Below are 21,257 nucleotides of genomic sequence, written 5' to 3'. Positions count from 1 at the left end.
AATAAATAGAAAATTACATTTAGATAATGAGGAATTTTTAGGTATATCTTTAAGATATTAGAATCCTCAATCTAATAGAACTCTTGTTATATATTTTTTAACTATAAAAAGGAGGGGCCTAGAAGAAAACCCTAGAGGAGATTTTAAGAGAGTAGTTAGGGCGGCACTGTAGCAGTGCTACGGTACCAAGAATAGGAAAAAAAAGAGATTTTTCTTGAGAGAGATTAGAGATTAGCGAGAAAAGAAAAAAAAAGAGAAGAAAAAGAAAGAGAAGACAATCATGAAGCACATTGGAAGCCGTGCAAATTACGATTAGGATTCAAAAATTAAATTATCTTTGGATTGAACTATCAAGGCAAGTTCCCACTCATATTTTCTTAAATTTTATCATATAAAAATAGAATAGATGTATTGGAAAAATATCTTTTTTCTTTATTCTTATCCTGTTTAAATTTATGAGATAAGAAATTATAATATGATGATCATGTATAGGAAAATTAAGAAATTTGTTATTTTAAGGATTTTCAATGAAAAATTATAGATGTTAAGATTATTTGTATTTTATAGGGAATTCAGATTTATTATTTTCGGAATAAAAAAAAGAATTTTATTGCTTATATTTTCAGAATTCTAAAAATATTTAATATTTCTCTTATTGCAGAAAATAAGATATAAATTAGGAATATTTCAATTTATATGAATTTCGGATTTCTGAAAATAAATAATATTTATTTTTATTCTAAAAAATAAGATATAAATTGGAAGTATTTCAATTTATATGAATTTCAGATTTCTGAAAATAATTAATATTTATTTTATTTCTACAAAATAAGATATAAATTGAAATCTTTATGCTAAGAAAATAAAATATAAGAGATTTTTATTAAAAAGAAAGATTTTTGAAAAGATGATCACAAATAAAATATTATTTTTGAGATGTTAAATTTTGCAAGATCATATATTAGATTATTATTTATTCGTATTTTCTGACTTATTAAGAATGATTTATATTATATATTAGAGGAAATAATTGTATTTGGATTTATGAATTATTCGTGCATATATTATATTTGAAGAATTGAGAATTTTAATGATTGAGGAATTTGATACTTGAGATTCAAAATGAATCACTATAATTGAATACTAATAAAAGTGAGATCTGGAACCCAAGATATTTTTAAGAAGATAAGTCTAGAGAAAATATTCTTAGAATGTAACGTTGCGACGTGGTACCAAGTGACTCTGGAGGGATTAGGAAAAAGATTCCTGAATTTTTGTCGCGATGACTTTAATATTACTCAATTACTAGTGGAAAAGTCGGTAGGGCACTACAGAGTACCTACTTTGACCCTAGACGGATCGACTATCTAGAAAAGTCATGGGCACTATCCCGATAGTGACTAGGTAGTGCAATGTGGCTACGGGTCAGAGCACCCATTAAAGAAACAATATGGCATTTTATCAGTTTTGACGAGTTTCCATGATAGTATACTTTTAGCAGAGATGGATTCGTTTAATATTGATTTATTCAGATTATGTTAATATGAATGATTTCTAATTCGATTTCTATGATAGTACACTTTTGGCAGAGATCAACTAATTGCTATGATAGTACGTAAGTATTTTGCAGTATCTTACCGACTTTTCTACTAGCCATTGAGTAAGATTAGGGTCACTAGGACAAAAATACATTAATCTTTTCTCTAATCCCGCTAGTCACTTGGTAGCACATCGCAACATTACATTCCAAGAATTTTTTCCCTAGACTTATCTTCTTGAAAACAAATTGGGCTCCAAATCTCACTTTTATTGGTATTCAATTATTATCAAATTCCTTAATCATCAAAATTCTCAAATCTTTAAAGACAATATATGCATGAATAATTCATAAATCCAAATACTATTATTTTCTCTAATATATATATAATATAAATCATTCTAATAAGTTAGAAAACATAAATAATAATAATCTAACATTTGATCTTATAAAATTTTACATCTCAAAATAATATTTTATTTGTGTCATCTTCTCAAAAATCTTTCTTTTTAATCAAAATCTCTTATATTTTATTTATTTATTTATGTTTTAAAATTTTGGGTTGTTGCATATATTCTTTATATGTTCAAACATTATACACTTACTATTTTTATGTGATAAAAATAAGGACTAACTGCTCTATTCCAACTTACCGGGCGTTCGAATGGCCCGAAGATACACAATCCCGAGAGTAAAAATTGAACAAGCATTCGAACATCAATCCTAGCATTTGATTCGTCTTAGGTGTTTCAACGCCTAAAGTGGCTGAAGCTCGTTAATTATATTATTTTTATGAATTCATGTTGGGTTAGGACTTGTTTTGCTTTGTTTTTTTTTTCTTAAGTGATTATCCAATTGGGAGACTATCAATAGATTGTTTTACGTGAGTTGGTCTGGCAATAATGTATTTTTCTTTTTCTCTTTTCTCTCAAGTCTAATCGGGGGCTAAGGATTGTGGTTTCTTTTCTTTTTCACCGTTAAACTACTGTGGTATTGCTTGATAGAGTTCCATCGGGTCAAAATCTATCAATTGGTATCAAAGCTTTTGTAGCCAGTTGACAAAATTCTATTGTTCAACTCGTCACAAGCTTGGGGAAAAATGTCGAAGACACGTGCAATGTCGGTTAAAGGCCATCTCAATGCATCAAAGTCGACTCTTCATCAACAAGCAAGAAAATAATTGGAGCATACGAAAGCCATACAAACAATAATAATAACATAGAGGAGATGAATGAGCAAACATTGCGCATTGCAGAGACGCTGGCCAAGATGGAGGGGAGGCAAGTGGCTGCTCCTAGAAGGGCGGTTGAGAACGTCCAAATTGGGGGAGTTCAGCCCTAAGGCACCCGTTTGGACTTTCCGAAGATCTTAAGAAAAATTCTATAGATTGGATATTTACAATTGAGCAATTTTCCCCTACCAAAGAACACAACCAGCAAAAAGGGTTAAACTTGCCACATTCCACCTACAAGATGAGGCCTTGCAATATTTTCACTAATTTAAAAAGGTAAAACGGTTAGTATATTGACCAAAGTTTACCCGAGAGTTAAAATCAAGATGTAGGCCGTCTGAATATGATAATTCTGATGAAGCCTTGAAGAAGTTGCAGTAGACGGGAATAATCCACTAATATTAGAATGATTTCGAGAAACAGGCATTGAGAGTCTATTGATGTTATCCGCTCTATTGGATTGTTTCATTCGAGGGCTCCAAGAGGAAATATAATTAGAGATGAAACCCTTTAAGCCTCAAACTATAGCTCATACCATGGACTTGATGCACATGCACGAGGATCGGCTGGCAAGGGAAAGGCGAACGCAAGGTCAAGCGGGAATCTTACCCATGTTGACTACCAAGGTGAACGCAGCGCCAATTATGCCCAACCAAAACATAGGGCCCAGACCAACACGAGGCCAACCAATTGGCATGGTATAAGCCATAGCTCTACCGCGTAATGTCTTTCGACATTTGACGTATGAGCATATGTGAGAGAAACAAGCCAACGCAAAGGAAAACAACAGTTCGTACCAGTAGCTGAATCGAACTTCGATGGCACAGTAGATGAGGAGACGGTAGAAACAGACCTAGTAGATGCGGTAGAACCATCGAAGATCACCTTGCATATCTTATTCAGGTGTGCGACGCCACATACTCTACGAATTGTAGTTACCTTTAAAGAAAGGCCAGTATCAGTGTTGGTTGCTAGTGGGAGCACTCACAACTATGTGAGGAAGTTTATCATCCGAAAGCTTCGAGGTAATGTAGAACCTACTACAGCATTTTCAATATTGGTGGCTGATGGAAATAGGCTAGAGTTGAGAAATTTGTTATAGTATCGCTTCCTCGTCCATATGTATCCATTGGGATTATAAGGCTTTAATATCGTCTTATTGGTGCAGCGGCTGCAAAGTTTTGGATCGGTACCCTTTAATTATGGAAGTCTAACTATGGAATTTGAAATAGCGGAGAAGTATTGATTAAAGGTAAAGTTCCAAAACTCGGGATCGAGATAGGCTGCCAGAAAAAAAAAAAGTATTGAATCTACTTGGGTCCAATCTAAATCTTTTAACAAAAATTTATTTTGACCAATTACGGCTAATACGATCTATCCCAAACTGAAAACAGTCGCCATAGACAATCCCAATCCATTTTGGCCGATCCATCTTGGGATTGGTTGAAACTAGGATCAGTGGTTACAGGGGAATATAAGAACAGGCATTTGAATAGAAAGAGTAGACTCGATGAGTCACGAAGCAAGGGCATTCTTATTGATGATAATAGAGATAACATAATCCAAACCGCCAGCAATCGTACATAATCTATCCAGGCGGACAATTCTGACACCACGAAGCATAGCTGATAGCTAGAAAAGTTATTGGAGAAATTTAGGACGATGTTGTCGGATTTGGTAGGTCTACTAGTGCAAGGGTCCATGTCCGTGTTGGCGAAGGGTATCATTTGACCGAGCAAAAGCCCATATTCATCACTAGTATTGTTGGTCAAGAAAACGGACGAGACATGGCATTTTTTTGGTGTGGACTACCAGACCTTGAATAACATCATGGTTAAGGATCAGACCTCAATTCTAGTGATAGATGAGTTGCTAGATGAGCTTTGAGAAGTGGTATTCTTCACTAAATTGGACCTTAAATCGAGCTATCATCAAATTCAAGTGGTTGGTCATAATGGTTAAGGATGGCATTTCAAACGCATGACAAACATCACGAGTTCCTGGCCATGTCATTTGGCTTGACAAACGCACTAGCCACCTTTCAGGCCTTGATAAACGATGTAGTTAGATCGGTCCTCCGAAAATTATTTCTTATATCTTTTGGTGTCATTTTGATATATAGTGGGACTTGAGAGGAGTATTTACTACACTTATGATTAGTCCTTGTTGCTCTGTAGAAGCATGCACCTTTTGTAATCAAAAGAAATGCTTGCTTGGTCTTATAGAAGTGGAGCACCTAGGTCACATTATTTTAGTTAAGTAAAGGCCGAGTGGTTGACCCAAGTAAGATCACATGTATATTGGAGTGGCCAACACCACGGAATATCCATAAGCTACGGGGGTTTCTATGGTTGACGGGTTACTATCATAAGTCCGTACATATCTACGAAAGGATAGTAGCACCCTTGACTAAATTACTGCGGAAGGATGGGTTTCAATGGTTGTTGACAGAGGCATTATGTACAATATCTTGACTCCCACATACAAATTTATAGAACATAAAAATGCAGGAATCCATGACGGGTACATGTGAGATGAACCAAATCCTCATTGAATTGGATTTTCCCATTAGAAGGAGCTCGTACATGTTCGGCAGTATCACAAGGCATTTGAGACACTAAAAAAGGCGATGACTACAACCAGATTTTGAGGAACCGTTTGTGATAAAGGTAGATCCTTCGGGCGATTGGCATCGATGGTATTAATGAAGGGAGGTTGACTAATTACATACTAAGTCAAACGTGGACAAGGACATTCTAGAGATGAGGAGCTGATGGCTATCATCCAGGCAGTGGAAAAGAGGCATTGTTATTTAATAGGCCAACAGTTTATCGTGTGAGCAGACCACCATAACCTTGAACATCTTCTAGAACAGAAGGTGTTGACCAAGAATCACTAGCATTGGATAGTCAAGTTGTGGGGATATGATTATAGAATCAAATATCTGACTAGGAAGTGATAACAATGCAACAAATGATTTATCGTGTTGATGGGTGGAGACGATTGTCGATATGACGGAGATCCCGCAGTGAAGCAGGACCAGACTTCAGAAGGTTTGGTTGATATGCACTCCTTGGTGGCCAAACTAGAGGAGGTCTCTGTACTCCATCTTACCAGGTTAGAGAGGTTGCAAGTAGTTGTATGCAACAGTTCCCAACTAGATGAGCCTCCCGAACAGGTTCGTGCAAGTGGAGGACAATTGGATGGGTTTCAATTAGTGGATCTAGATTTATGGTTCCAAGAACATTTGGTGTTGCCACCAGACTTTCATCAAAACCAGAATTTGCTACATAAGTACCATGATACGACCACGACGAGACATTAAGGAGTGTTGTGGATATAAGCGGCCAGTGCAGAATTTCTTTTGGAAAGGGATATTGGAGCATGTTTGCTGGTATATTCAGGCCTTTGATATTTGCTAAAGGAATTAATACGACGCGCAGCAACCTACAGGATTGTTACAACCCTTGTCGATTCCACATTGTATTTAGGAGGATATCCTAGTGGATTTTATTGATGGGTATTCCGTCAATGGTATTCCATCATCCTTGTGGTGGTTGATCGGCTATCCAAGTACGAACACTTTGTGACTTTAAGACACCTATACTCTGCTAAGTCAATTGCGAAGGCATTTGCTAAGGAGGTTATCCGTTTGCATAGGGTGCCATAAACAATCATCTCAGACAAAGACGTGGTGTTTGTTAGCAGCTTCTAGCAGGAATATATTTGTCTGCAGGAGATCAAATTAAAAATGTGTACCATCTACCACCCGCAGACCAAAGTCCTAAATCGTTGTTTATAGACTTTTTTGCAATTTTTTGCAATTTTTTGCAAGGATGCAATCGATGTAGCGGTCAAAGTGCTATCTTGGGGAGAGGTATGATATATCCTATCAATCAGCATCCCAAAGGACCCTCTTTGAGGGAGTGTATGGTAGACCACCACCGACTGTGCATCACTATAAGTATGGCTCTACAAGGGTGGCATTGGTTGATCAGGAGCTGAAAAGCTGTGATGAGATTCTACAGCTTTTGAAAGACAACTTGGTGGTTGCACGTAATTGAATAAAAGTTCAACAGGACAAGCATCGATGAGAGTTAGAGTTTCAAGTGGGAGACTGGGTATACCTCAGTTGCAGCTGTATCAATAGACATCGGTGCAAGTGCTAGCAAACAAGAAATTAATCGCTCATTTTATGGGCATTTTGAAATTATTGAAAGAATTGGACTGGTGACATACTGTCTGCGTATCCCAAAGAGATCACGCATTCATCCAATATTTAATTCTTGCATGATCAATAGTCCTTGCAGATCACAGGGCAAGCATTGCTCTCCTCAGAGATATGTTAATGTTGCCGGCTATTCTTCTAAGTTTCATACTTTTTCAAAAGCTCTTCATGCAAATTGTAAGCTAGTTCTTATCAAGAGGTTGTTGTTTATCCTAAGTGGCAGCATGCTATGGCTTTCAAGCTTTTGAGCGTACTCAAACATGGGAGATTGTTCCCTACCGAGTGGTAATGAGCCCATTAGCTGCAAAAGAATTTTCAAGATCAAACGAATGGTTTGGTGGTACTATTCATCAGGACAAAACTCATTTTGATGCTAGGGGTTTTACTCAAGAGTATGGTATTGACTATGAGGAAGCATTGCTCTCATTGCCCGTATGACTATTGTTCATACTCTTGTAGTTGTTATAGTTCAACGATGGCCTTTGTTCCAAATGGATGTAATGAATGTGTTTCTTTATAGTGATCTATCTGAGAAAGTTTATATGCAACCTCTGCATAGTTTATTTGTTCCTTCCACTCATATTTGGAGCCTTTGCTGACCTATTTATAGACTCAAGCAAGCACCTCATACTTGGTTTGAGCAATTTCATCCAAGTAGTCATTGGAGCTAGTTATGTTAAGAGTGCTCATGGCCACTCTATGTTTGAAGAGTCATCACCGTAGGTGGATCATTCTCCTACCTATGTAGATGATATGATTATTACCGGTGATTATTTAATTGCTATTAAATCTCTACAGAATCACTTATCATAACAGTTTTAGATGAAGGATTTAGGTCTTCTTACGTTATTTTCTTAAGTTTTGAGATTGCTCAAGGCGAGAGAAGCATACTTATATCACAACATAAGTATCCCTATGATATGATTACTCGGGCGGCCATATCCCATAATAGAACAATTGATACACCTCTTGAACTTCTTTGAAGCTTCGTCTTGTAAAGGGTGCAGCCAATAGATCCAATCAGATACAAGCAATGTTAATCAGCTTGAGGTTTTTTTGTATCAACCAGACTAGCTTTCTTGCATGTCGTCAGCATAATTTCAATTTCAGCAACTTCTAGATCAGTTCATTATTCAGCACTTTTTTAGATTTTCAGATATGTGTGAGGGATGTCTACAAACTCATCTCGTATGCTTCGTGGTCATTCTAATCTTGATTGGATTGGATATCCTACTACTCGTCGCTTTACTAATATACTCTGTTTCAAGCCTTATCTCCTAGTGCAGCAAGAAACAATATGTTATCTCACTCTCTAGCACTAAAGCAGACTATAGAGCCATGTAAAAACAATTGTAAAGTGACACATGTGTATCAACTTTTGCACCTACTACTCTTTATTGTGATAACATAAGTGCTATATATATTGCAAGCAATCCAATATTTCATTAGCAGACCAAGCATATTGAGGTGGATGCTCATTTTTCTCAGTATCAATTTCTAGCTAGCACTATCAGCCTTCTTCATATATCGTCTACTGAGAAAATAGCTAATTTTTCACCAAATCACATCCTCCTCGTCTTAAGTATCTTATTAGCAAACTCTTTATATTTGATCCACTTTGAGTTTGGGGAAGGGGGATGTATTTGTGTATCCTTATACTATGCCTGAGAGATAACATATCTTGTATGATGTATATATTCATCTATCAATAACAAAGAATGCACAGTTGCTCTTCTCATAACAAGAAGCAAACACTTGGCTAATCTCTCTTTTAGTGTTTGGCATTATAAAACTTTTGAAACCAACTTAGGAATTTGTTGCTTCTTTGTCTTGATTGAATCAAGTTTTATCAGATGTATGATTCAAGCTTCCGAAACTTGATATTGGGATCGGGATCGGCCATTAAAAATATTCGGATCGAACTATTTTTAATTACGTAAAATTCTAAATATTATTTAAAATACAGAAATATTTCTAAAAATTTATAAAAAATAACAAAAAAATAAGAAATAAAAATTAGTCACATATGAACTTTAAAAAACTAAAAAAAAAATTCACTTAAAACTATAATGGATTTCAACTTGAATTAAACAAATTTTGATACTCGTAAATTATTACTGTAGAACAACATGAAGAGAGCGATATCTCTTCTCTGTTGTTCTATAGCAATAAAAAAGAGGAGTTAAAAAGTAGATGAGAAAGAAAGAAAAAAGTAAAAAATAAAACTCATCCAAATTTACCAAAGTGTGAACTGGTCAAAGGGGCTCATCGAAACAGCCACCAAATGAACTCGATGAAGTGTAAGAATGAGAAAAGAGTGTGGATGAGAGATAGAGAATAAAAATTAAAAATTTAAAACGAAAGTAATTGATGACATCAATTATTAATTTCTCCTAGGTTAGATATATTTTAGGTTCAACCTAAATCTTAAAAAAAATTAATTTCAGCCGATATTATGGTTTTCAGCCAATACGGCTAGAACTGGCCGATACCAGTCGATACTGCCCAAAACCAGACTGAAACCAATCTGATCAAGATTGGTTATGGTCGATCCCGATCCGGATCGGTCGATCCGACTTGAGATCAGCCGATTTTGGGATCCCTGGTATGATTAGTTGTCATATTCCTTTTTTTTTTAAATTGCACTTTACGCCCCTATGGTTTAGCCCAATTGTATGAATCCCCCCATGTACTTTCACTTTAAACTCTTAATCCTGAAATGTTTTGGACTAGAGTGCAACTGTCAGTCTCCTATTAATAAAAAGTGATATAAGCCAGGTCAAGTCAGATCATATCACAAGGACACTAAGCTTGATAGATCGAGTCTATTTATCCTTTAATTAATTTATATTTATGTAAACCCTTAAGGAAAGTCTAATTAAGTCATGTGCGCACATAAGATAAGTTTAATTAACTCAAGTTAGCCTTTACGGCAAGTCTAATTAAGTCAAATAAACCTTTAAGACAAGTCCAATTAAATTATGTAAACCTTTAAAACAAATCCTAGTTCAAGTCGTCTAATCCTTTTGGACTAATCCTACTATAACACATTGTACTTGACATCTATATATAGAGAAGTTAGGATGCTTTATTTAATCATTCAAATATCCAAACATTGAGAAATTATTTTAGTCTTGAGTTTATCTTAGGAGTAAGAGTAAGATAATCTAAAAGGTTTTAGTAAATTAATTATAGTCATTTATTTTCATAAAAGTAAATCTAACTTGAAACCCTAATTCTACCTCCAAACACTAGCCACCATCACCTCCGCGAGCCATCGTATCCTATCTTACGGCCGTCCACCACCATCCTTGGTATCCTTGGTCATTCGACACCCTCCAATGACCGCCACAACGTCAAATTTTTTCACTTTTATCTCGTTTGAACTTTCTTTCACTGTTTTATTTTTAACTTTTTACCCCAACTTCCGTTTCACATGAAACCAAAGCCATTAGAATCCTAACTCACGAAGCTACAATCCATAAAAATATCATAATTTTATTAAGTCTGGTTCATAGCAAAAAGAGAAATGACAATTTTGCCCCTATGTAATACATCACGAGTGAATAGTATTTTCATTTTGGCGTGAGGGGTACTTTCGTCGTATAAATTAGTCTTATGGCAAGAAAAATTGGTCGATAATTAATATTGTCAAGTATGATGAAAAAAGTAATAATTGTACTTTGGTCCAAACTATAGGGGTGTTAAATGCTTAAGTTGAAAGTACAGGCCTACGGGGATTTCTTGCAATTGGGTCAAACCACAGAAAGATAAAGTGCAATATTCCTCTCATTCTTTTTTTTTTTTTGCCATCATGTTAGCTTGCTATTCTATGTATTAAATATATATTATAACTCATTATATTTGTTTCTCATATTATATTAAATCATCAAGTATATAAGTAGGAGGCTGAACATATTGCTAAGATGCAAGTGACTTACTAGCAGCAACAAAGTATCTGGATCCGGATACTCTCCTGTGTCAAGGGTATGAAGGCATGCCTATCACTATCAAGCAGGCCTTAATCCATACTGACCCATGTGTGCCAGTTCTTCACACAGTTATTGAAATTGTAAAGGGTCTGGTTTGCATGGGGTTGTACTAATTTGTGCTGCCTTAAATCGATCAGCATGTGTCATGCCAATATCTTACTAGTATAGTGACTCAATCCTTGATTCAAGATACTTGAAATGGTAAACCAGGAAAAATGTAGAGGAAAACTTACTATTCTCAGCGGTGGAACCCAGCCTGCAATAGTGTCTGGAAAATGCAATAGAAGCAACAGTAAATCAATAACTTTGAAAAGTATCATAAGGGGAATAATTCAAACAAGTTCATAATTCTAATTGAAAATTAAGTCAATCATCAGAGACCTAGTATTCACAGTAAAGAATACTATGGATAGGATAGAGCAATACCCACTACTACAGGAAATCTTCTGGATTGTGCTTGGACAATAGTAACCCGCTGGACAGAATATTTCTCTGCTTTTATCGATACCAGCCCAGATATCTGCACCACCACATGTATGGTTCAAGCTTCCGGGAGGTAGCTGATAATTGTATCTGAAATATTATTCCCCAAAAATAACTTGAGTCGTGAGGAGTGCTATACTCAACAAGAAAATTTAATATAAAAAATAGAGCCAGGAAGAACTCGTCTTACGGGTCACAAACTCCAGTACTTCCATTTATCTTTGAAAGGGGGCAGTAAGCACCCAAGGGACAAGCTTCATTAGTAAGAAAATATAAGTCGTAAGTTAAGACCAGATTGAGAGAAGTGTGTGAGATACTCGAGTGTTCAATTGATGCTTACAGACAAGAAGAAACAATTATGCATCTGGCTGTGCAGAAACTTTAGAACAGAAGTATGGGTAAACTATCATTATCACTATATGCCATTTGGAAGAAGCTGAAAATAGGTTAAAGAAGAATTAGTTTTCTGTAAGACATATATTCATATATTCTAACTATTATCAAGTATACAGTGTTGTTCTATTGTTCAAATGCCTAGGTAACAAAAATAGAACGCACTTGTGTCTACTGAATAAAGTTCTTATAAAAGAAATAAAGGATCTATTTTGTTATATTAAGTTCCTTCCTTAAAAAGGATTAAGGATTGAACTTTTATTGTATAAAGCAAGGTTCTCAATATCGGTATCGATCATTGGGTAAAATCTATATGTATCGGCACTATCACTCATATTGGTTGTTTTAGTCGTTTCGATTTTGGATTATTTTGTAATTTCTTAAATTATGCAAAATGATATAAAATGTAGAAAAATCCTAAAACTTCAAAAAAATTGATAAAAACAAGAAAATTTGGATTACTCACATATGACAATGGCTGTGCCAACCGGCACATGGCACAAGAGGTACCGCACTGCACCCCTCTTAGCGGCTATTCGTTAGCCGTCAAGCTTCCATTGCCACCGTCATCACTCATCATGTCGGAGAGCTCCATCGATGAAAGCATCGTCATGCCCCATGCCGGTATGCCCTAGCCCCAGCCCAACCCGAGGGAGGAAGAAGACTTCGGGCGAGTCGGGGCGGGTAAATAAAGAGTTAAGTTCTGGATCTGCAACTTAACTCTTTATTCACTTGCCCTAACCCGCCCGAGGTCTTCTTCCTCCTCGGGTTGGGGCTGGGGCTAGAGCATCCTTGCGTGGGACGCAACGACGCCTTCATCTCCGACAGTGAACGACGATGGCGAGCGGCGACGATGAGATCGAAAAGTGAAGCGCCGCTAGTCACCCTCCTCTTTTCTCTCTCTTGCGGCTCATGTCATGCCGTGTCGTGCTGGCCGATGGTCGGCACGGCCATCCATGCACATAAGATCATAACAACAAAATCTATGAAGAGTAAAAATACTAAAAACAATATCGAATTTTGAATGGATTTAATAAATACCATGGATCCTAGTTTCAATCAATCCCGATCCTGGGCCAAAACTAGTCTATTAACTGGTTTCGGCCAAGTATCAGCTGATACCCAATCTGCTTCGGGTCAGGATCGGCCGATCCCGCCAGAGACGAGTCTGGGTAAGAGAAAAGGAGGGGGCAAGAGAGAGAGAGAGAGAGAGAGAGAGAGAGAGAGAGAGAGAGAGAGAGAGGAAAGAGAAGGAAAGAGAGATTAAGGGAAGGAGCAAGAGAGAGGGAAAGAGAGGGAGAAAGAGAGAAGGAAAGAGAGGGCAGAAGAGAGAAGGAAAGAGAGGGAGAAAGAGAAAGAGAGGGAGAAAAATAGAGAGTTTGTGGGTTGCAGTAATAAGAGGGAGAGGGAAGAAAAAAGAGAAGAGAAAGGAGAGCGAGAGACGTGGAGAAAAAATAAAAAATAAAAAACTATGCTTAGCTGCAAATAAGAGGGAGAGGGAAGATAAGAGAGAAGAAAAAAGGGAGAGAGAAGAAATGGAGGGAAAAAATCATGCTTAGGAGTTGGGCTACGAGAGAGGAAGGAATAGTAAGGGTATAAACGAGTCAAGCTTGAGCATGTTGGGCCCAACTTGGCTCAGCTCGATTACTGGATTTTCCTAGCTCAAATCGAGCTAGCTCGGCTCAGCTCTTCTCCAGCAGAAGATGCAAATGGGAAAGAAAGAGGTCGTCGGAGAGGTTCTTCTCATGGTGCGTGGTGTAGCCAATCGCATCGTAGTTGGGGATGAGGGAGAAGTTTTACTTGGGTTTCAATCGAAACAGTGGAACCGACGGATGAGATGGAGAAGGAGCTTTGCTACGATCTAAGTCTGAGGACGAGGATGGTGGAGGATGTCGGAAGTTGACGCATGACTATAAGATGTGTGGGAAGAGCTTCCCATGTGGGAGATCTTTGGGCGAGCACATGAGGTCTCACTTGTTGTCCATGAATCTATCATTCGAACTAGGGCAAAGGATGCAATGAGCTAGTAAGGGATTGAGGGAGAACCCCAAGAAGACTTCAAGGTATTGGATTTCGACGACAACGATGAAATGTGCAACAAGCTCTGTTGGGTGTGTAGGAAGGGATTCTCTTCATGGAAATCAATGTTTAGCCACATGAGTTTCCATTCATGGGGATCCCATCTCACATGGGAAGACGAAAAGGAGGAACTGGAAGGAAAGGTCAAAGAAGAGCATCGGTTTATGGGGAGGCATTTTGGGTCATCAAAGCTGACATGAATTTTGTTGTCTTCATGTGGTAGTGGGTCACAAGCTGTCATTAAAGAAACATAATATATATATATATATATTGCTATAGTGCCGAGCCTAATCGAGTCGAACTCAAGCGGGCTAGCTCCAACTCAAGTTGACTCGATAATACATTCGAGCCCAAATTATCAGCTTGGCTAGGCTCATTTAGAGCTTGAGCCGAGCTCTAAACGACTCGAGCCCACGAGCCCACAGGTTTTTTAACAACCCTAAAGAAGAGAGAGAAAGAGAGAGAGAGAGGGAAAGTCGACAACTGATTACATATCAGTATCAGCCTTTATCGATTTGAGATCGTGGCATAAACTAATTTTTCCTTGTTTATAGCCCAGTATTGACCGTATTAGTCAAGTATCCATCGTATCGACCGATGCGTATCGGCCGACATAAGGATGGTTGAATGAAGATGACTCAAATGGGTTGAAACAACAAAGATCTATATTGTGGACCTAACATAAATAGCGGATGATCTAAATTTTTTGTTAGATCAGAAAAGCGGGTCGTTTTTATTTAACCCGCTTCTATCAACTTCTTTCTTCTTAGGCTAGGACATGCGAAAAGCAATGATGATGGCAAGAGTGACGGCGACAACGAGCCACTGCTGCAAGACCTGAGGAGGGGTGACATGCGGTACCTCTCTTGCGATGTGCCAATACGCTATTAGCATGGCAAGTGCCGATCAGAAGACTTCCTCCCAATGCTAGGGGATAGCAGGGCAAAGATGAGCGACGGAGGAGCGAGGGCAAGGAAATGACAACAATGACGGTGGTGTATGTAGTCACCCTCTCTCTCTCTCTCTCTCTCTCTCTCTCTCTCTCTCCTTTCTCTCTCTTCTTTCTCTTCTTCACCTCTCCTTTCCTTTTTTACCTCCTCTTTCTTCTTAGCCATCCAAGTCATAACATGCATCAGCATGCATCGTACCAACGGCAAGGCAATCCTTGTTGCTCGTATCAAAATTATAAAATTTTGAATTATTTTTCTTTTATGCAACTTAAAACATCAATTATTGATCTCTTGAGAGCCACATTTTATGTTTTCTTCCTATTTTTTCTTTTTTCCCTTTTGTTGTTATTTTCTTTTCACTCCACCATATTTTAGTTTTCCTTTAACACAACTATGCTCACCTCTGATACAAAGATGGTTGTTAGCCTCATCTACAGGAGGCTTTCTACCATCTTTGCGGTAGATGTGATGATAGTGATGAACACATGTATTTACTAAATGCAGGCAAACTCAATATTGGTCTTAGTATTTCCAATCTTTGTATTATGTTATTACTATCTTATATGAGTAATCCAAATTTTATTCTCTTTATTTTCCTGAACTTTGAAGATGTTTCTATGCTTTATATCATTTTTTAGAATTTAATAGTTAAAAAAGAGTCTGAAACTAAAATGATCGATATGATCAATACTGTCAATACATATCATTATTTTCAATGACTAATATTGATACCAATACTTAACCTTAATTAGGATACCAATAATTGACGTCTCAAGTTCGATTCAGGGTAGATTCAACCTATGATGTGTTCCACATATAAAATGCATGAAAGTAAAATTAAAATTTTGTGTTTACGGTAAATTCGCAACCAATGGTCAATATAGCAGCTAACACAATTGATATATCTCCTTTTTTTTAGCAGTAGTTCCCAAACATGAAATCATTACTAAGAACCTTGGAAATAGGAAACCTACGTAGGGAATACTTTGAGATTAAGAATCCTATTAGAATTAGGAAACCTTTGAGAATAAGAAACTCCTAAATTACAAAAACCTTCAAGATTAGGAATCTTATGATAACTAGGGAATCTCTTAATACTATATCAAGTTCACAGTCGTCTAGTCACATATTCTTCTAGCTTTAACTTTATCATGATCTTAACTGCAAATACAGTTGCTGGTAACTAAGCACTTAGATTAATCAGCCAAGCCATGCTGAACTGGTTTGTTAAACTTTGTTTCTTTCGTGATTGATTTCTTCTGTATCTGATTAGTTATCATACAAGAACTTGATATCCTCCAATAATCATGGAAGCATAGTATCTTTTTCCTTTTTGACGACACTTGTTGTCCTTTTGGTTGACTGTCATTTTCTGTAGTGACCCTACGAATCTCCAATAACATTTTTACCAGGTTTGAGTGCATCTGTTGAAGTCCTTACTAGTTGATTCAGACATAATTATCATAGACATTAACCATTGCTTCTATGGAATTGTAATCTTCACATAGTTGACTCTCGGACAGGAATTTGGGTTTCCATCCATCTTTAGTTTTGGCACTTGCCACAAAGGGCAAAACAGTATTTTCATACTGCCATCTTCCTAGCAAAAAGCTAGAAACATATTTATACATGTTGGAATATAAAATATAAAAACCATTGTTCTCTAATATAATATGCTTTTACAGTTGGTGAGTTAGCATGGTATCAAATGAAAGGTTCTGTGTTAGAATCCTACTAGGCCAATATGTTGTTTAAATTATCAACCTCCACCTGTTTTAAGTTAAGACTATTTTCTAGGCCTATCAAAATTTCTCAATAGTGTTAGAATATAAAATATAAAGCCCGTCATTCTCTAATATCCTTATTGGTGAGTTAGCATTTAGCAATACAATATATAATCTATCTAAAATCAAACTGAACTTGATGTAGGACAAAGTAGGAATCCTACTGGCTGACCTTCTGATATATAATGTCATTCGAACCACACTAGGTCATCTTGTGTATGAATACGACCTATGGATCCATTTTATATTTTGGTTTCTTAATTTTCTTAAAGAATAAAAATTCTGGCTATCGTATTCGAACATGGGGAAGTTGCGTTCAAACACTCTGTTTGAACGTCTGCATACGTTCGTCTGATCGAACGCAACCCTGTTCGAACGTGCTCGACGAGAATGCACCGTTTTTAGGTTTATCATTTGTTTGTTTAGCTTGTTTAGGTTAGTAAATCTTCTCTCTCCTCACTCAAACCATAGCCATGTGCCACCTTGACGTTGATTACCCTAGCCTCCATCGACTGTAGGACCTCTGTCCTTCTTGGGATCCCGACCACCTTCTCCCCCCTCTTCCTTCACCCAATAGCACCTTGTGCAACCATTCATCACTACTATCATCACCACCACCTATCATCTTCACGACCACTGTAACTCTGCCTCTTTTCACCCTAGCTACAGTCTGAATCTGTAAAGGTCGTGAATATCAACAACATAGATTGGGAAGATACAAAACGAATCCATCTGGTTTTGTAATTTTCTGACTACGGAAAAATATTTAACAAGTTTTTTCCTCCGACTGCACAAACTGCTTCCTACATTTGAGGTTGATCGGGTAGCTGAGATCAGTTCATAATAATATAAAAAGACAAGAAAAGGAAGATGATGAGGAGAATAAGAGAGTAGTCTTTTAGAGAGAAAGGTAATAGGTAAGGAGAAAGAAAGAGAGATAAGTAGATAACATGGAACACCTGGACAAAAGAAACTTCTTTTTACAAATTCATCATCTTTTCATTACATGTTTGAGCCTCTAATAGCCTTTTATAGGAAAACTCTAATCTGAAACAAACTTTTAATCTAATAAGACTCTTCGGATAATTTAAACAAACCCCAGTCTAAACTACTTAAGCCTCCTTCAAAAACAATACTAAAATATTTGTCGGCACCTGACCCTACAGTAACCGATGGTACAGTATTTTGCTACAGTATCCCAGCAAAAAATGGAGATAAAACTATAAGCCTAAACCAAAAACTATATAAGATCTGCTAGATTTTCATCCTCCATCATAACTTCATTAGATATTCATGGGACACATTGTAAAGAATAAGTTGACAAGTAATACTTATGCTTGATAAATGCTGACCCTTGAGAGAATGATAGTAGAATATGCAATGTATTGAAAAGCGGCCGCGGATTGTGGGCACTCACCCCACCGCCTAGCACCTAGGCAGAAAACAGGCGCCAAGATAGACACCAAGATGGTGTAGTATTTTAATATATAAAAAAATTAAAAATAATTATATATGATATATAATATCTTTTAATATAGCTAAAAATTAGCACTAAGATTGCAAGTAGCTAAAAATTTAGAATTATAACTAATCTTTTTTCTCCTTTAACAATTACTAAGATTCTAGAAAACTAGAAAATTAAAAAATCGCCAAACTACCCTTCAGAACTACTCTCAAATGTCAGCCTGTCATCCATTTGTAGTAGGGGCAAAATTTGGAAACGTAGAAAAAAAACTTGAAAAAGAGGGAAGCAAAGAGAGCGAGAGAGATCTGCATCTCGGTGTTGTCGAAGAGGGAGCGAAGGCATGCCGCTGCCGCTAGTGCCGCCGCTACGGCTACGACAAGGGCTTGTTGACGGTGTCACTGCCGCTCATGCTGTCGCTGCAGCAAGGGCTTGCCGCCGCTTGCCAAAGCTTGACATGAATTTCTGGTGATTGCATTCCCTCAACTAGACTATTCCTTTTTTAAAGGATTCTACGGGGAATTTCTCTTGGCTGGATGAGTCTAAGCTGCAATCTAGGAGATGGATTATTCTACCAGCCAAATGGCCTTAGAATTCTTATCATGTACCTCTATTATCAATGATACAGTTTTGGATTCTAGATGTAAAAACATTATTGGAAAATGCATTATCACCATGCAATCTATTAGCAAGTTAATTAGTTAAAGGATGTTACACCTGGATAAGCATACTGAGACATTGAGTTTCCGTTTATTAAAAATTAAATTTGCAGGAAGATATTATTTTATCACATACTAATGCTGTCATACATAAAAAGGCCACCAATCCAGTACAATACTTCTAGGTGTCTATTCTCAGATACAATTTGAGGGATTTTTTAGGTTCATTAATCAAGGACTAATGAAGTTTTTTTCATTGTACACTTATGCAACTATAGCTAGCAATTACAGAACATAGCATTGAATTGCTGTTCCACAAGTAATGATTACAGATTATTAACTTAGGAACCAAGGTAAAGTTATTTAGATTTTAGACATCACTGAAGAAGAAAATGAAAGAAAGAAACAGACAGGAAAAGAAAAAGAAGAAGCTCAAGATGTTAAAATACTCACGTATCATGCAAGTAATACCGTGAGGACAAAAAAAACCCTCACAACAAGTGCGACAATCAATAGTTCTGGAAGGCATATGGTCCGCAGCATCTGTGGGGCTAGTTTTCTGATCTTGGCCAACACTACATGCCCATCCCGGCTCACATCCAGGAAGCCATGAGGTCAAATTACAGTTCTTGTTAGGATTGAAAAAAGTAATGTCCTTGTTACTGTATAAACTGTTGAGGTAGAACTTAATTTCCGCTTTTGTGCACAAACGTGTGATAAGGTCCCCTGTTGTTTCATGCCAAATACATGTGAGATCAAGTAAGGCAAATAAGAACATAGAAACTTGTAAACCACCACGTGCTCTTTTCCTTTATAAGATAAAATACAAACCAGATATTGTTCCAGTTGGAAATCCTACCAATATATAAAGTACAGAAAGCAAACAAAGTTACGATATCTCTTATATCATCAATCATTTTCTAGTCACCATGCTACAACCGGCAGCGCATGACATGTATACATGAAAACTATCTCCTACTGCAAAGTACAAACTAAATTCTGCAATAATAAATGTCATATGTCAATCGCTATACTTGAATCCAGGGCCAGGTATATAAGTATTTAAGTTCTAATTTTGACTACCTCATCATTGTAACAAAATTTCCTTTGCCTCTTAATTTGGATAAACAAAAAAAGTATCACTGATAAGTTTGGGTCCACGCACAAAGAAAGAATGCTCTACATAAGAAAAGGTGATGCATGGTGGATATCAATATGATTGACAGCGTCAACCTTCCTTCATGTATGCAACGCTTTTTCATCATGGAACTATCTAATCTTGATATCACTCTTCAATGGTGTCTAATCTTTGCTTTGTTAATCCTTTCTGAGCAAATAAATTAACTATCCAAAAGAAATTTGCCAAGTTACAATATCTCCAAATTAAAATGCAAGAGACTAAACACATAGAAGTTCGTAATTATCTTTCTATGCACATATCACAACACTGCCTAGTTCTCCTAATTTCAGATAAGCAAAGAGAATCATCAATTTCCAAGTAACAGAATGACCAAAAGACTGAACAATCATACCATTCGTTTGCAGGATACAATTGCTCACAAAGCCCAAGTCCGACGAGAAATTGAACGCGTCATTCCAATCTTTCTTCCTAAGACCCACAGAGAAAAGAAAAAAAAAACAGAAATACACCATATACATCCTACAATCGAATCAAAATCCAATTGACCCAAAAATTAAGTAGCAAGGCAACATACGGGTCTCTGATACAGAAGCTGAACTGGTTGGCAATGTCATTCGCGAAGACATCGGTGATGGTCGCGAGCTCATCTTGCACGGCTTGCAACACGTCAGCCGACGGCGGGGTGCGGCCGCCGCCAGCTTGGCTATAGGTAATCTGGAGTCGGCCAAGGAGGATGAGGGAGACGAGAGCGAAGGTGGAGTCAAGGGGGATGCGGTGAAGCCATATCGCGAGCATTGCTTGGGCGGCAAGACTGCAGATGAGATGTTTGAGATCAGAACTCTGAGAATAGTTTGTTTGGGTGTGGAAGAGAGTAGGAACTAGGAAGTAGAAGGGGAAGTGGGGGATTCGGAGGGATCATTTCAATATTACGGCAGGTCAACGTCAATGGTCGTATTACTTCACATGGTCATAATTCGACACTCCAAACCTTTGGACTTCCGTATACACGTAACACGAGTGTTTTACCCTATATTTTTAAATATTGTGGATGCTAGTTCGGCAAAAATCACAGTATTTATAAAGTAATTATAATTTACATTCTATATTTTTATTTTTTATAAATTAAGCTTTATAATTTAGTGAATTTATAAATTAAGCTTTAAAATAAATAAAATATCATTATTTTTAAAATTACTAAAATATTTTTAGTATGATTTGGTTGAAGGTATTTTAATAATTTTTTTAGTATAGTTAATTTAACTCAGAGATTTAATTAAGTTTAACTAACTGATCTAATGGCAGGATATTTTATATATAT

At 36.9% G+C, this 21,257-nt stretch overlaps 1 protein-coding gene across 3 annotated transcripts in view; it reads right to left on the bottom strand.

Annotated features, from left to right (window-relative positions):
* The window catches only part of LOC140784647 (ABC transporter G family member 28-like), a 65,480-nt gene extending 44,635 nt beyond the window's left edge, over positions 1-20,845 (bottom strand). For 2 of the 3 annotated variants that reach the window (XM_073132155.1, XM_073132156.1), the window contains exons 1-6: positions 20,514-20,845; positions 20,331-20,407; positions 19,252-19,524; positions 11,662-11,725; positions 11,415-11,561; positions 11,222-11,256 (exon numbers count right to left, since the gene is read on the bottom strand). In XM_073132155.1, the coding sequence (XP_072988256.1) occupies positions 11,222-11,256; positions 11,415-11,561; positions 11,662-11,725; positions 19,252-19,524; positions 20,331-20,407; positions 20,514-20,734 (817 nt within the window). In that variant the 5' untranslated portion in view covers positions 20,735-20,845. The remainder of the gene's footprint in view (positions 1-11,221; positions 11,257-11,414; positions 11,562-11,661; positions 11,726-19,251; positions 19,525-20,330; positions 20,408-20,513) is intronic. The other variant, XM_073132154.1, reaches the window with a different exon arrangement.
* Between the last annotated feature and the right edge of the window lie 412 nt (positions 20,846-21,257).

This window comes from Typha latifolia, chromosome 3 (genome assembly GCF_019914945.1).
Source record: "Typha latifolia isolate L0001 chromosome 3, TyphaL0001v2, whole genome shotgun sequence".
In the NCBI taxonomy this organism is placed as follows: Eukaryota; Viridiplantae; Streptophyta; class Magnoliopsida; order Poales; family Typhaceae; genus Typha; species Typha latifolia.
Note: the sequence above shows the minus strand (reverse complement) of the source record. Positions and strands in the feature narration are given on the sequence as shown.